This window comes from Athene cunicularia (genome assembly GCF_003259725.1).
Source record: "Athene cunicularia isolate RWA chromosome 18 unlocalized genomic scaffold, athCun1 chr18_part1, whole genome shotgun sequence".
Classification (NCBI taxonomy): domain Eukaryota; kingdom Metazoa; phylum Chordata; class Aves; order Strigiformes; family Strigidae; genus Athene; species Athene cunicularia.
Genome location: NW_020799123.1, coordinates 12,640,702 through 12,655,650, shown reverse-complemented (window position 1 = coordinate 12,655,650; position 14,949 = coordinate 12,640,702). Strand labels below are relative to the sequence as shown.

At 57.0% G+C, this 14,949-nt stretch overlaps 1 protein-coding gene across 1 annotated transcript in view; it reads left to right on the top strand.

Moving 5' to 3' along the window:
* The first annotated feature begins 335 nt into the window (after positions 1–335).
* The window catches only part of BAIAP2 (BAI1 associated protein 2), a 33,657-nt gene continuing 19,043 nt past the window's right edge, over positions 336–14,949 (top strand). The window contains exons 1-5 of the mRNA XM_026861315.1: positions 336–410; positions 543–616; positions 5,002–5,113; positions 5,802–5,877; positions 7,870–7,956. Of these exons, the coding sequence (XP_026717116.1) occupies positions 336–410; positions 543–616; positions 5,002–5,113; positions 5,802–5,877; positions 7,870–7,956 (424 nt within the window). The remainder of the gene's footprint in view (positions 411–542; positions 617–5,001; positions 5,114–5,801; positions 5,878–7,869; positions 7,957–14,949) is intronic.

The window sequence follows — 14,949 nt, the reverse complement described above, 5'->3', positions numbered from 1 at the left end:
CCCCCCCCCGCAGGCAGTGAGCACCGAGAGAGGGTCAAGCGCCGCCGAGTTTCGTTCCCTGCAATAAGTGAGGAGGGTGGCAGGGGGAGGCCGGGCTCGTCCTGCCGCCCGCGGGGCCCGGGGCTGGCGTGTTGACGCAGGGCGACGCGCTCTTCGCTGGAGCTGCGTCTTCGCAGGATTCTTGGCTCTGCAGCCAAGCGCGTCCGACGCGGGGCTTTGGGGTGGGCTCCGAGTCCTGCGCCGCTGCGTGGCACTGGGGGGGCGCCGGGGGGGCTGCCCTCGCCTCCATCCCCTCCACCTGCGGGCCGGGACAGCGGTGTTCGACCTCCGCTGAGATGGTGCAGGTCCGGGTTGTTAAAACTTGCCGATTAAGAAGCGTTATAAAGAAGGTGGCTCCTAACTTGCCGAAGGTACCCCAGGCTGCTGCCCGTGGGTGACGCAGCTCCCTGGGATGGAGGCAGCTGCTGGCTTTGCCTTCGGCGCCTTGTTGCGTTGAGTCTGCTCGTGGCTAAGGTTTCACTCCTGTGCTGCTCGTGTTGCAGGGCAGGGCACGGCGTGGGCCAGCGCGTGTCAAACGTGCCGAGTCCTTCCAGCTGAAGCCTTTGGCCCAGGCGAGGTCTGTGGGGAAGGGGCTGGGGGAACGGGTCTCCCTCGCAGGGGTGACGGCTGGTGGGTGCTGATGAGGTGTTCGCCTGCGGGTGCTGTGCGCCGTGCGTGGCCCCGTTCCCGTTTCCTTCAAGCCCAGACCCCGATTACAGAGATTTTCAGAGCTTTTTCCCTGAAACTCAGGTCGTTTCATCCTCTGACACAACAGCTAGTAGACGGGTACTGCCTTTAGATGGGGCCTCCAGGGTTTTTCCCCCCTGATGCCCTTGCTCCTGAGCTCCGTCTCCAGCAGATTGTGCTGAGCCCTGGTCGTGCCTCTGGCCTTGGGGCAGGACCCCGGCGGCTCGGCCGTTCCCGCTGGGCGAGGGGGTTCACCCGCAGCCGGGGAGGGAGCCGCTCGGGTTGTGAAACGCTGCCACTGCTCTGTGCTGGGGTGCACCGGGGGCTTCGGTGGGACGGGGACGTTCCCGTGGGTGTGTCGTAAGCCGTTGAAATCGGCCCCGCTAACGAGTCCGGCAAGGCTCCCCTCCCCTCCCAGCAGAAACTTGGCTCTTGGGACTCCGGGGCTGTCTTCTGCTGGCGCAGGGCTGGACGAGCTGGAGTCAGCGCTGGGGTTTGTTTGGGCATTAAATATTAATACAGAAATAATGAAGGTGTTCCCGGAGCAGGGCTGACCCATTTAGAAACTGAACTTCCTCCTAGCTGAGCCGCTTTTGCAGCGTGACCGTGGTGTAGTGGCAGGTCCCGTGGCACTGCCCTCTCTTTCGGCACTTGTCATGGTCACGTAATGTCCTGCTGCCACCCGTGAGTCACCCAGAAAAGCCGTGGGTGCCGGGCTGAGCCCAGGCTGCCGCTGCGCAGCGTCACGGGATCACGGCGTGATCGAGGTTGGAAAAGACCCCTAAGCTCATCTACTCCAACCATGAACCAAATCAGCCTTGCAAGGAGCCATCGCACCTTTCTGCTGCGCAGAGGCATCAGAGAACGGGTTTAGGAAAACATGGAAGTTGTTTTTTAGCACAAAGTCCATCGTTTGTGCCAAGGACGTCCCCGGCACACGCTGCCCGGGGTGGCTGGGAGGGGAGCCCAGGGCACGGTGTGTGCCGCGGTGTCGTGGTGATGCTCATTCCTCTGTCGAATCCAGGAGGCTTCTCGCCTCGATCCCCGGTTGCCTGGCCCTTTGCCGTGCCGCTGTGTGGAGGCGAGACTGGCCGTGGGGCCCGGCTCTAAGGGCGGCTCTGTAGTCATGTAGTCACGACGCGGCCGTGCGGGCTGAGGTCCCGTCCCAGCCCTGCGGGGACGCGCCAGCAGCCGCTGACCACCTCCTGCCCCAGAGAGCAGCGCCTGCTTTTTATTTTGCTCGGTATTTGGTTTTCGGAGCTACCTGGAAGGCTGTGGGGACAGACCTGGGATGAACTGCACAGCCTGGTTTTAATTTATTTTTTTTTTTAAAGGCCCTGAAGGAAGTGCTGTGCAGGTCTTTCCTAAGCAGGAGAAACCTGATATAACCTGAACCAGCTCCATTTCCAGCTTGTTCTTGGGGAGGATGCAAACTTTTACTTCAGGGCTGACTGGCAGAGCCGTGCTGTGCTGCGGAGCCCGCTCAGAGGGGACAGACGGGGACCTTCTTTTCTGTTGCCTCTTCTCATGCAGTGGGATGATGTCCTGGAGACCTCGTGCTTTGCATTAGTTTCATTTTTGGCAGCCGAATAAAGCCGTGCCAGTCCCAGAGAGCTGAGTGGTATTACCCAGGGAATTCAGTGCAGTGGAACAAAGCAAAGCCCTTTCAACCTTCAGCTGCCAGTTTTTTTTGTCTGTGTTTTTTCTAAACTCTGCCCAGGCGGCGCGTGGAAGGCAAACAACTTGTGGGTGGTGCTGATGGAGCAAAATTGGATGAATAGCGAGATTTGCTCTCGTTCCCCGAATTTCACTGCGTGTCGGCCTTGCTGCTCCCCGCCCGCGGCAGGACAGTCCTGGCATGGGGGGGTGACTGGGGGTGCGTCTGCCGGCGATGCAGCATCACAGGAGCAGTTCCAGCACCTTGCTGGCTGACTTGGGGGTGTGAAGCGATTGATTGCTCTTGAGCATGTTCCGTGCCATAAATATGTTTATTTTTCAGTATTTTCCTTAGCAGCTGGGAGCTTTCAGCTTCTCACCTGGAGGGGGATGGATGCGAGGGGGTGTTAGTTCTGGAGTCACCTTCCTTTCCCACCCTGGGAGTGAGAAGGCGGCTTGAAAAGATATTTTTATCTCTGTAGTGAAGAGCCCTTTTCAGTGCTCTCATCCTGCCGGGCTGTTTGTGTTGGAGTCTCTAGACAATGTCTTAAAAACATCGACTTTCAGCAAACTTCCTCCTCAGGTTTCATGAATTTTATTTGGCCGACAGAGTTGCCTCTCCCCTTCTATCCCCCACCTTCTTCCAGCTGGTCGGTGGGAGCCTTTCTGGGGACTTTTTTTTCTCTGTTTATTGCTTTAAAATGGCCGTTGGCCAGCGGGGAGCAGGGTCCTGCCCTGAGCAGTGCCCACAGCCGCCGGGGCTGAGTCGTGCTTTGGTTCCCTCCAGTCTGGGGAAGAAGCGCTGACTTTTGGAAGGGGATTTCCTTGAATCTGTTCCACCACATCCATCCCCACAGGACCCGCGGGGTCGAGAGAGCAGCTCGGCTGCCTTACGCCTCCGGGGTCGGCCGGTGCTCCCGCTCCACGCGTCCTATTCCGTCATTTATTCACTGAGCTTCGTGCTTCGGGACGATATGTTTGCACAGGCGCTGCTGCAAATATGATTTTATTTATATGTACATGTATACATACATACACATAAACACTTACTGCACTTAACCGAGCAAACTGTTTAAAAAAATCACTTCCCCGCAGAAATTCTGCCAATATTTCTTCTGCGTGGAGAATATCCAGCCTCAGACTGCTCAGGCTGAGCTTGAGCGTGGTGGTGGGGGCTGTAGCCACGGCTCTGCCGGCAGCGGGGACGTGTCCGCGTCCCTGTCCCCACCATGGGCAGCGACCCCGCGCCTCCACCTGCTCCAGGTAGATTTTTGACCCAAGTTAAACGTGACATGGGAAGGATGGAGCAATCCTTGTCGGTGTTAATTAACTCCCGTGCAATTGTCTCCTACAATTAGGGAAAACAACTCGCGGCGTGGCTTGTTGCTACAGGTTAATTTTTTCCTTTCAGGCTGAGCGTGTTCGCTGCACTGTCAGATCCCTGCCATCGTCTTCTGCCCTTCGCAGGGTTGTGTGGTGCTGTGGGACGGACCTGAGGGCGGCTGGGGCAGTGGGGTGGTGACTTTGGGGCGTCGCAGCCCCGTGCTCCGGCCTCGGAGCAGCCGGTCCCCAACCCAGCGCTCCAGCGGGGCCGCTGCTGCGTGCTCCGTGGAGGATTGGAAGGATTTCTCCTGCCAACAAATACCAGCACCTAGGTGATGCCCTGCCTCCACACCGGCCTCTGAGCTGGCGTCCTGCGCAGGTTCCTGCTCGCTGAATTTAGAAAATGGCTGTTTTGAGCCGGGGAGAAGAGCCTTGCGCGCGTGCACCCGTGGAAGAAAATTAAACTGTCACGCTCTCCAAAAGCCAGGCAGCAGGAACTGGGGATAAAAATGCCTCAGGCAGAAAATGAGCTTTATAGCGTTTGGCCAGCTTGGGCTGAGGTGACAGATGCCTAATCAGCTTATTCGCCCGAGGTGTCTGGCTCGTCTTGCCTCCCCTCCCCGGGCTGGAGCTGCCAGCAGCGGGCACGGGGGGTGCGGAGCCCTCGCTGCCCGGGGAGCGCCCGTCCATCCCCGCTCGGGCTCTGCGGGGACATTTAGGCATTAAACTTGATTTCCCGGTGGTAGCCTTGGCGGGAGTCTGTCGAGGCAGGGTGAGGGGCTGTCCCCGAGGTGGGGCAGCGCTGGGGTGGGCTCCGGGGCTGCTCCGCTGCAGCCGGGCTTGGTCCAGGGGTTGGATTCGTGGGGAGAGAATGGAGATTTTTGTTGTCTCTGCCACAGCTCGGCTGGAATCGGTGTCTGGTGTTAGAGATGCTATCGGCACCGGCATTGAATAGCTCCGGCAGGGGAGGGTCAGTACCTGCTGTGCCAAACATACAAAGAGCCGTTCTTCTTTGTGATCCGATTATTCCTCCCCCCCCAGCCCCCATGTTTAAATAAGGACCTTAAAGCGAGGGAGGAAAAGCTGTCAGACAGCGCTTCTGGTGTTCACCGACACCCTAATTTATGCATTTATAGGCAGGTGGAAAGTGACACCAAGTGCCTTGAGACTGAGGTGTAATTCCTTGCGCGTGGCTTCAGCCCGGTGGGGACGATGGTGCCTCGGTTGTGCCTTCAGCTCCGCGGGGGTTGTTCCGAGTACCCCTCCTGCCCTTTCTGCCTGTCCGTCACGGACCAGGCTGACGCCGCTCTCCGAGGGTGGGACGTCACCCGTCGTCATCTCCCAGAACTCGGGTCAACTTGTGGTTGGTCTGGAGGCCGCTGCCTGCCGTCTCAAGTGCCCGCTCAGGGTATTAGCACGGTTACATTTGCCATGTTTGATGACGTCCCGGCTCGGGGCATTCACTTACCTCTTGGGGCGAAGCTGGGGCGCTGCAGAGCCGCCTTGTTATCCACTCTCTGCCTCGTGGTGTTCACAGCCCGAGCTTGGTCATCCTCAGCAAAGCTGCGGGATGAAGGCAGGATCCCTGGGGCGTCTTCCCAGCCGCTGCTGCACCCCGGCCCTGCTCTGCCCTGGTGCCGATGGAGCTGGAAAGAGCCCTGGGGGCAGTTCTCCACGCTGAGAGGTGAAGGTGCCTCCAGCTCGCCCTCTCTGAGGGCAGGAGGAGGCACGGCTCGGAGCGGCAGCTCGTTCAACATCCCTTATCACAGCGTTTGGGTCCGCGTGGGGCTGCGCTGCCCTGACCCTCTGCTTACGCCTTGACCCGAAACCGTAACGCATAGTCGCCCTTCCAGGCCAGCTGGGGCCGTTGCCTCTGTGCGTTATTTGCAAGACTTAAAGCTCCTCCATTTAAACCCACCATCCTCCTGCAGATGTCGGGAAGCTGGGGTTGAGTCGCTGAGAGGTGCGAGAGGATTTTTTTTGTTCCGTTATCGCGTGGATGAACGTGGAGCTCAGCGTGGCTGCTGCAGGGGCTGCTCTGGCCAGCTCCCCACCACCTCCGCTAACCCCCGGTGATGATGTTCTCTTTCCTCTAGACGATCATGGAGCAGTTCAACCCCAGCCTCAGGAATTTCATTTCTATGGGGAAGACCTATGAAAAAGCCTTAGCAAGTAAGTGAAAGCGCGCTGCTGCTGTGTGTGTTGCTGAAGCGCGGGGGGCTGGTGAGGGTCCAGCTGGGCAGCGTGGCCGCGGAAGGGAGGGAAGGTGGAAAACCACCTTGGGATGCTCTTTGTTCCTGGGAGGAGTGAGAGGAGGAAACCGGGGAGATGGCTCCTGGACCTCAGTGCGGAGCCGTTAGGACACACAAGGCACCTGCCTGCTGCGGGGCTGCAGCCAGGGAAAGGGTTCGAGTGATAAAATGTGAGGGGGTAACTGGGTAGCAAACACATCTCCAACCGCTTTAAGTGTGACTTTAAAATATTTAGAATTAGGATTTTAAGTTCTGCTTGAAGATGTGGTATTGAAATGTTCATATTGCCCAGCAGAAGGAAAAAAAAAATAATCTAAAACTATTGGTGGCGGGTCTGGATTGGGAACAGAGTCCTATTGGGAGCCATCAGGGAGGTGTAGATTGAAATGATCAAAAGCAAAATACGAATTGATTAAAACAAAAAATTTGACTGTTTTGACTTAAAATGACTTTGCCTGGGCCCTACTCGGCTCGGTTTTACGGGAGGTTGAGGCGGGCTTTGCCCGACCCCTGAGGCGGCGGCTCTCTTGCGGGGGAAGGCTCCGCTCCCGCCGGCGCTGCGCTGCGCGTCTCTTGGATTTTATTTTTCAGTTGGTTCAGTGGAAACGCCTGTAAGGGAAGAGGCTGTGTCATAATCTTAGCCAGCAGAAAAAAAATATATGTTGGTGTCTCATGTTCTTAAAGGCTGGGTGTTTGAAATACGACCTTTGGGGGAGGTCTGTGCCTTCCTGCTTTGTGCCCGGAGCAAGTTTTATTTCCCACAAGCCGACTGAGGCTCCTGGGCGGCTCAGTGGAAGCTCTTTTAAGACGCAGGTGTCCTGCCCTTCGCAGGTACGGGCGCTCCCCTCCGTGCTGCTCTCTTGCCAGCCCTCGGCTTTGTTTCTAATTGGGATTTAATGGATCAACTGGCCATGACGTGGGAGGTGCCTGCCCATCCTGGTCCGCTGCACAGGGGCTGTGGACTCTGCTCCCCCAGGCCTGGGGCCCTTAATCCAGGCGGCCGAATCTCCCGGCTCTTCCTAACGACGCTAACGAAGCGGGGTTCAGATCTGGGGGGGCTGCGGCCGGCTGTTTCCCTGCCGGGTCTCCAGCCGGGCACAGGCAGCGGGAAGGGAGGAGAGGCAGGGTCAGACGGGGGGAGGAAGAGGTTGCACTTGGGGCTGTGTTTTTGCTTAGTTCTTTTGAAATGTTATACCGATAACGCCGCTTTTAATTACTCGGGTGGTAGCATCCTTTTTATAACGTGCTGGTTTATCACAGCTTAAGTTGGGCGCTTTGTAGGTAACCGGTCTGATCGCTTGTTTTCTATTTCTCTCACGTCCCTGCTGTGAATATGCTTCGAAGCCCAAGATTTTCCTCTAATTTTTTTAACAATGTCTTTGGGCATCCTTTACTTTGGCTCGCTGAGCTTGTGGGGGCATCTGAAGGAAGTGTCTTAATCGGTAAATCCTGCTGGAAGAGGCTTCAGCACCATAATTTGACGGCGTTGAGCTAAAGCTGTACAACATGTTCTGGTGATTAGAGGAAACCCCCTGCTTATCTGATTAAAGTGGAGTGTGTAGCTGGAATGTCAACAAACAAGACTGAACTATAATGAAAGTCTGTGATATTCAATTATTCCACAGTGATTTTTTTCTGAGCAGCATTAAGCAGGCTGATGGTTACACCGGAATGAAAACCACCCAGGTCCTGCACGTACCTTTTTTTTTTCTCCTAAATAGCCCTGTAATCTTGCTGCTTGAGCTTTCTTCTTTCTGCACTCCTTTTTCTTCTGTTTGTTGTTTAGTCCCTCCCCGTGGGGTTAAGCCCTTTGAAGTAATCTCTATTTTAGTGTCTAGCATCTATTCAGTGCCACAGAAGTTAAAATAGCCATTAAAAGAGAGTATAACCTGCATTTTTTTTATGCTTTTAGGTATGACATATGCAGCAAAAGGATACTTTGACGCTCTGGTTAAGATGGGAGAGTTGGCCAGTGAAAGCCAAGGATCTAAAGAATTGGGTAAGTCACCGATTTACTGACAAACGGGGTCGCAGTCCGGAGCAGGCTCCGAGCACAGGAGCGAAACCAGATTTTTGCTGTTGATGGGGATGACGAGCTCAGTGTGGAGCTGGTCCTGCCTCACGTGAACGGTAAAAGTGTTTGTGTTTACTGTTAATGTAGCTTTAAAAAAAAAAAAAAAAAAAGCCTGCTGCTATTAGTGTCAGGATTTGGGGGCATCGTCAGCCCGTGGTATTTGCAAAGAGGAAGTGTTTGCAGAGCGCGGCTTCGCTGGCGTTTTTGTCTTGCTTTGCAAAGGAGAGAAAAGCGCCAGGTCCTGGTCTGGGAGCCTTCGGCCTCTGGAGGAGAAGGGTCGGGGGGCTGTTGGCGGTGCTGGGGCTGTCCCCCTGGTCCCCAGCGCCGGGGCTGTGTGTGATGGGGGCTCTGTGGTACCCGGCACTGCAAGAGCTGCTGCAAGAGCTGCTGCAGGATCTGCAGCTTCCCTCTGCCACGCGGCAGCGTGTGTTTGCTCAGACCATCAGAGCGGGGATGCTCGGCGCCTCTGTTCCCTTTCCTCCTCCCCCGGGAAGCCCCTCGGGAGCTGCTTTCCCAGTCTTCCCATCGCTTGGCCGCGGTTCCCTGTTCTCCCTCCTCGCCGCTGTTTTGCTGCACGAACGTGGGTCGAGGCTTCTCCCAGCTCCCCCCGGGGATGCTGCAGCCTCTCCTTAAGGCTCTTGCAGGGCTGAGGTGGGGTTGGGTCTCGCTGCCTTTGCAGTCCCAGGTGAATTTTCCTCCCGCGGGTCTGGCTCACCAGGTCGCTGGGCTGGGAGGTGGCGCACAGTGCTCGTTGGTGCCATCTCCGAGGCAGTCAATGAGAAGAGGTTGAGCTGGAATAACTCCCAAGGCGACGGGTGAGCAGCCCTTCGGAGGGGCCAGGCTTTGGTTTTGCCACCTTGTGCTCGGTGTCAGCCCCCGCCTTGGCCCAGCCCCGGCTGCTCCAGCCCGGCTCAGCCGTGCGCAGCTTGCTGGCTGGGGCTGAATTTTGATGGGGAAGCAGCAAGTGTCTATGGAAACCGATTCTATCACTTGGATTAAAGCTGCCTATAGCAATCTGTTTCTGTTAAATAAATAAAACAAGAGAGCCTTGCATGTGGCGCATGCAGCAACTGAGATTGTGAGGGCTGTGCAGACCTTCCTAAGGGCGTCCTCCGCCTCTTTGGGGGCAGCTTTGTCCTCCTGAAAGCGAAAGCTTGGGAAAGCCTTATCAGAGGTGGCTCAGCTGGGCGAGGGCGGGAGCTTGGGCCCTGCAAACCCTGCTTCCCCTTCAGAGCAGCTCCAGACTTTGCTCAAGCTTAAAACCCGGTTTTGGTGTCTTCTGGGGGTCCTGCCTCCCCGCCGAAGGGCGGCGGTTTGACAGCCCGTGTCCTCGGTGCCCTCCCGCAGTCTCCCGAGGTGCGTTCGGAGCGTGGCTCGAGTATTTTGGGGCTGGTTTAAAATGTTTCCAAGTTACCGTGCCTTCCCCTCTCGGCGTGAGCGCATCCGAGGGAGGATCCTGGCAGCTCCTGCTCAGCCCAGAGCTGTGATGAGCGGCTGCTCCTCAGACCTCTTGCTTTGTTGATCTTGCTGATATTTATGGTGGCAGCTGCTCTGTGCAGAAGAAAGTTAAGATAAAATTTCTGGCTGCGGTTCACTGGAGCTGATAACAGCTGGGGACACAACCCCCTTCCAGCAGGGTGTGTAAACAGGGGCTGAAGAATGTTTTGGATCAGGGCTGTGCTCGCCGGAGGTGCAGCTTTTCCTGGGAACACCTTGACCTTATCGGTCCCTGCGCCGTGGTCGCTGATAGTGCCGGAAAGGAGCGCTGGGCTCTGGGTTCCTTCGTTCCCTGGGAGCGGCCGCAGCAGATGGGGCCGTTCAGAATCGCCGTGTGCCTTCGCGCTGCGCCCCTGCGGCCCCCTCCCTGAGCCGCAGCGCGGGGGAAGCCCAGACGTGGGGCAGGACCTGGGATGCTCTGGTTGGGACTGCAGCTCACAGCTGTTTCCAGCCTCCAGAAAAGAATCTGAGATATTTTTTTAACACCCCCCCCCCGCCCTCCTTAACCCTTTCTTTTCTGAATGTCGATGCTTTTCTGATGCTATTTCTGGGACAGGAGGCGTCGAACAGAAAACCACACAGAGTCCATGTTTAAAAGGTGATGCAGGCAGCCACGTCTGCCCCTGGCTCAGGGGCTTTGCCCCCCTGGGCGATGCAGCGCAGGAGCTCTGGGGAGCTGGGTGAACACTCGGAGGCTGTCCCGTGCCGGGTGAGCTGCTGTGGCTCCTTCGGCGGGTGCTCGAAACCGGCCGAGTCTTCATGTTGTCGTCTCTCCAACAGTACTTGTGACTCCAGGGATTTGCTCCTTAAATTGGGCACTGGAGCACTGCCCGTTGGCGGCCGGTCCCTGGCTGCGCGCAGCCGTGCTGGCTGCCTGGGGTGGCTTGTTCTCTCGGTGCTGGCTTTTTTTTTTTTTTAAAAAAAAAAATGTTCCTGTGATGGTAGTGATGCTGCACGTTCATCTCGCTGAAAACATTTTAGCCTGCCAGCGAGCTGCCTCCAAGCTTAGGTCTCTGCTCACCAGCTGCTTAGCACTTCACATTTTTTTGTAAATTCTCCATCAGATTTTTAGCAACTGTGTGCAGACAGGATAATCCTGGGTGGTAATGGAAAACCTAGCGATAATAAAGTACTTGAGCTGCAGTCGGCTCCGTGGCTTGAGTTTTTGGGTGCGTGTGTCTGGCGGGGGTGCACCTCTGAACCCCACTGCTGAGGCTTGGGGTGCTCAAAGTCTGTTTTCACGGGGTTTTTTAACCAAAGTGATGCTCTGACCCGGTACGGGGTGTAGCCATCCACTGTCCCCCTGCAGCAGAAGTCTGCTCTGTGAAATTCCCTGTCAGTTTAGCAGGTTTATGCTTTCAACAACCTTGGAAAATCCCTGCTCTGCGCTGCTGCCCCGTTGCTGGCACTGGGAGGATCAGACCCACGCCCCCAGTTCCTCTTTGGGAGAGGCTCCTTCTGCTGCTCTTCATGTCGGTGGTTGCTGCGGTGGCTTTTGGGAAGCTGAGAAGCTGGCGTGAAGAGCGTGAACGCTGCGTGCCTGCTCGGGGGGGGTTGCTCCGAGCTCGATCCGGGGATGGTTTGCAGACGCTTCCAAGGGGCTCCAGTCTCAGGCAGGCGAGTGCTCGGGTGACTTTGGCCCTTTGGCTCCTGCGTAGGTCCCTTGGATGCTACTCGCAATGGTGTTTCTTTTGTCACCCTTGAAAACTAGGCCATGGCAAAGTCGCAGGAAGGGATTTTCTTCTCCAGGGAAGCTCGTGCCTGGCGAGCGGAGCCGGAGGCAGTTTCCAGCAGGCTGGGAGCGCGCTGGGGTGCTGGGGCTGAGCAGCACCTGCAGGGAACTCCTTCGGGGCTGGAGGTGGATTTGCTTAGCAGTTGCTGTTCTCAAATCCTCGAATTAGTCAGGGCTGCTCTGACTGAAGCACGGTGCAAGATATGCAGTAATTAGTTGACTGTCGTTGAGCTGAAATGAGCCGCTGGTAGAGAACAACTTCCTTCCGATACACAATTTGCACAATAAAATCGGGACCGGTGGCACCTTCGTGGTCCGGTCATTTGCTGTGGAGCTGTTTGGTGTCAGTGCTGGGCTTCAAGGGTTTAAAACCATCTCAGTAGAGCTTCTAAAACCCTGCTGAGCATCACGGAGAGATGCGGGGTAGAGCAGACTCCACCCAGCACGCTGTGCCCTGAGTCTGTGGGGTCTGCGGTGGGGCAGGGCCAAGGTGGCGCGGGGAGGGGGGGGTGTCAGCCTCCTGCCCCCGCTGCAACCCCTCAGCCTCGGCCGGCTCTTGGCGACCGCAGGGTTTGGAGGCTTTGTGCTGTGCCGAGTCCTCTGGGGAGGGGGATTAGTCTGTTAATTGGATTTGGGGTTGGTTTGGGTAGAGGCTGCCTGCAGGGTGGAGACGCAGAGGGAGATTCCACGAGTCAAAGGTCTCGCAGGGTTCAAGGTGTGATCAGGGACCAGCAGAGCTGGTGCTCCCCGATGTCCGTCGGGGATCTGCCGGAGCAGTGCCTGGGAAAAATGGAACTGGACTCCAGGAGCTATTCGCGCGTGATGGGTGTCGCTGCAGCGGGGTCCCTCTGCCCCTGGAGATGAGCTCCTGGGTGGGACAGCGGTGGTAATCTTGGTGTTTGATCCTTTTAAAATTGGACTTAACGATGCAATTAGTGGCTTGTGGGTAACAACCTTGTGCTGGTGAAAGACTGGATGCTCTGGACCTGCAGTTCCACCTGCAATTCTGTTACAAGACAGAGAAATTGTGCTAAAATTTAGGACTCGGCCCCAAGCTGCGGGAAGGAACGTGTAGGAATGGGCTTGCTGAGGGTGCAGGAACACAAGAAAAACCTTTTCGAAAACCGCTGCCTGCCTCAGAAGGGGACTCTTCAGCGTGCGTTGCCCTTTCGCTGCCTTCTGGCGAAAAGCAGGCTGCCGTAGCAGTAGGCTTGTTCTCACCAACCTGTGCTTGGGTAAGTAACGGTGGAGGGCTGTTAAATGAGCATCTGTGAAGAGCAGGTTGCCTGGCTGGAGTTTTTAACACGTGGCAGCTGCGTGTAACGTTTGGGTTTCGCCTTCAGCGGTGACATCCCCCAGAGACGCCTCCCTGCTGCGGGCAGCGAGCTGGGGCGAGCTCCTGCAGGGATGCTCCGTCCTCGGGGGGGGACGGAGGGGCTGCGCCTGTGGCCCTGGGCTGGTTTTTCCTGCCCATCAGCAGAGCTGTGAGCTTGGCAGGTTTTAGGAAGGGGCACAGCTTGTTGTGTGGCCGGCCCCGTGTCCTGGAGGCGTTTTCCTTCCCCTCCCGGGACTGCTGGTGAGTCTGAGCGGGGTGGCTCCGGGCTGGTGAACGGGAGGTCTGTGCAGTCGTGTTCTCCTGCGCTGATTAATCCTGTGTCACCGATTTAGCTGCTGCCAGAGCAGTGGCGCACTAGGGACTTGCTGGTCTGTCCATCGTGATACAGATGGATCATCTGTACCAGTGCAGGGGTGGCTCTCGGGGAGCGCGGGGCATTGCAGGTCGCCCAGGGCTCTGATCTGCCCAGTCAAAGTGTCAGCGGGGGCTGCTCACCCTGAGGGGTTGCTGGAGACGTGCTGTTGAACTCGCCCCAGTCAGAGCGCCTTGGGAAGCTTTGGCTTTTTTTTTCCTTACCTTGTCTCTCAATAAATAAATAAAAAATATCTGAAGCTTTGCCAGGCTGGGTTGAAGCAGAGGCTGCGCTGATCTTTGTAATGCTGATGAGTCGCTAATAGAGCATCAACAAATCGGTGCCATCCTTTGGGGCTGCCATAAGTGAAACCCTTCTGAAGAGGAAACAGATGAATCAGCGCAGAGAAGCCGATTGTTTCCCCACACTCGCATCCTCCCCGCTGCACACGCGCGGATGGATCTTCCCCCAAGTTTTCTTGCGTTTGAGTGTCAGCGCTGGTGGAGTCAGAGCTCTGCCGGGGTGAGGTGTTGGGCTGCCAAGTGCCGCTCCCCGCGGCTTCAGGGCTTGTCCGGGGCGTGTGCCGAGTCTGAACTTGGATCGAGAGACGTTAATACGAGGGAAGAGGGGGGCAAAATAATTGCAGAAGCTTTACTTTAAGTAGCGTGCTTCTGCCTTCAGTCTGGCTCGATGGGATCTCGAGCACGTGGCGGGACGGGGGGAAGCGGCCGCGGGATGTGCCAGAGCCGTGACGCGGGAAGCGGGGGGGCCGCTGGGGATGATGGTCAGAGCAGCAGCTGGTGGGAAACAGAAGGTGTGAAACTGGGCAGTGCTGGAAGGGGAACTGGTAACCGCTGGGCTGAGATCATGTCACCCTGAAGCGGTGCTTTGGTCACAACGTGCACGAGGCTGATGCTCTCCACCCCGCTCCCCCCACAAAACCCCCCCCAGCCGGTGGAGCTCTCCTGTCCAGCAGCAAAGCCCGGGAGGAGCGGGGGGGGCCTGTGTCAGCAGGGCCTGGTGCAGGGACCTCTGGGCACCCCCCCACACCCCCCCTGGTGCTTTTGCACCTCCGCCTGCCCTGACAACGTGCTGGTGTGGGCACATCCCCTCCCTGGCTTTGGGGGCTTGCTTGGCATCAAAGGATTCCTCTAACAGCATTTAATCCGCCATTGAAAAGCAGATGATTTTTTTTTTCCCCTCTTAGGCTTCAGGAGCTCGAACAATTTGCCCTGTTACTGTCTGTTGCTTTTTCTCATTAATGAGCTGCTATTCCCTCTCTGCCGGCTTGGTTACTTCCCATGAAGGCACCGTTGCCTTTCCTGGTCTCTCTTAACAAAAAAAGCAACAGGGAGAAGCCCAGCACAACGTCCAGCGGCGGAAGAGCCGAGCCCCTGGCCGCCTTGTTTCACCCTTTCTGCTCTTTATTTGGGATACGAAGCTCCAGAGCAAGTGGCTCTGACGGAGAGCGATGCCAGCGGTGCTGCACCCGCCGTCCTCCAGGAGCAAGGAGCGATGCTGGCGAGGAGGCAGTGCCGTTTCCTCGTCAAAGCAGCCCTGTTGCCAAGCTGGTGCTGGTGGCCCTGGCGAAGTGGGGACCAGCAAAGCCAGGGAACCGGTCCCGTGGCCGCTGGCCACCAGCCCCCGCTGCCCTTGCAGGACAGGCTGGGCTGCTTCAGCCCCTGCACAAGAATCAGCATGTTCTGGCTCGGAGCAGTTTGGCTCTTTCGCTGATGCATTGTTTGGTATTTTGATTAAAAAAATAGCTTGTATCTAGCTCGAGAGGGGAAGGAAAATTAAATCCTTCGGCTCTGGAAACTCAAAGGCAAAACCCTGTGAGATGGTTTCCTACTGCTCTGCCTTCTGGAGGGGCAGCTGGCTCCTTGCGTGGGGCTTGCGGTGCCGATGGCGATGGGAGGGATGTGGAACAACCTGTTTGCCTGTTCCTGGCTGGGTGTGGTAGGGAAGGGCCCACAATAGCCCCTGCAGTTCTCCCAGAGC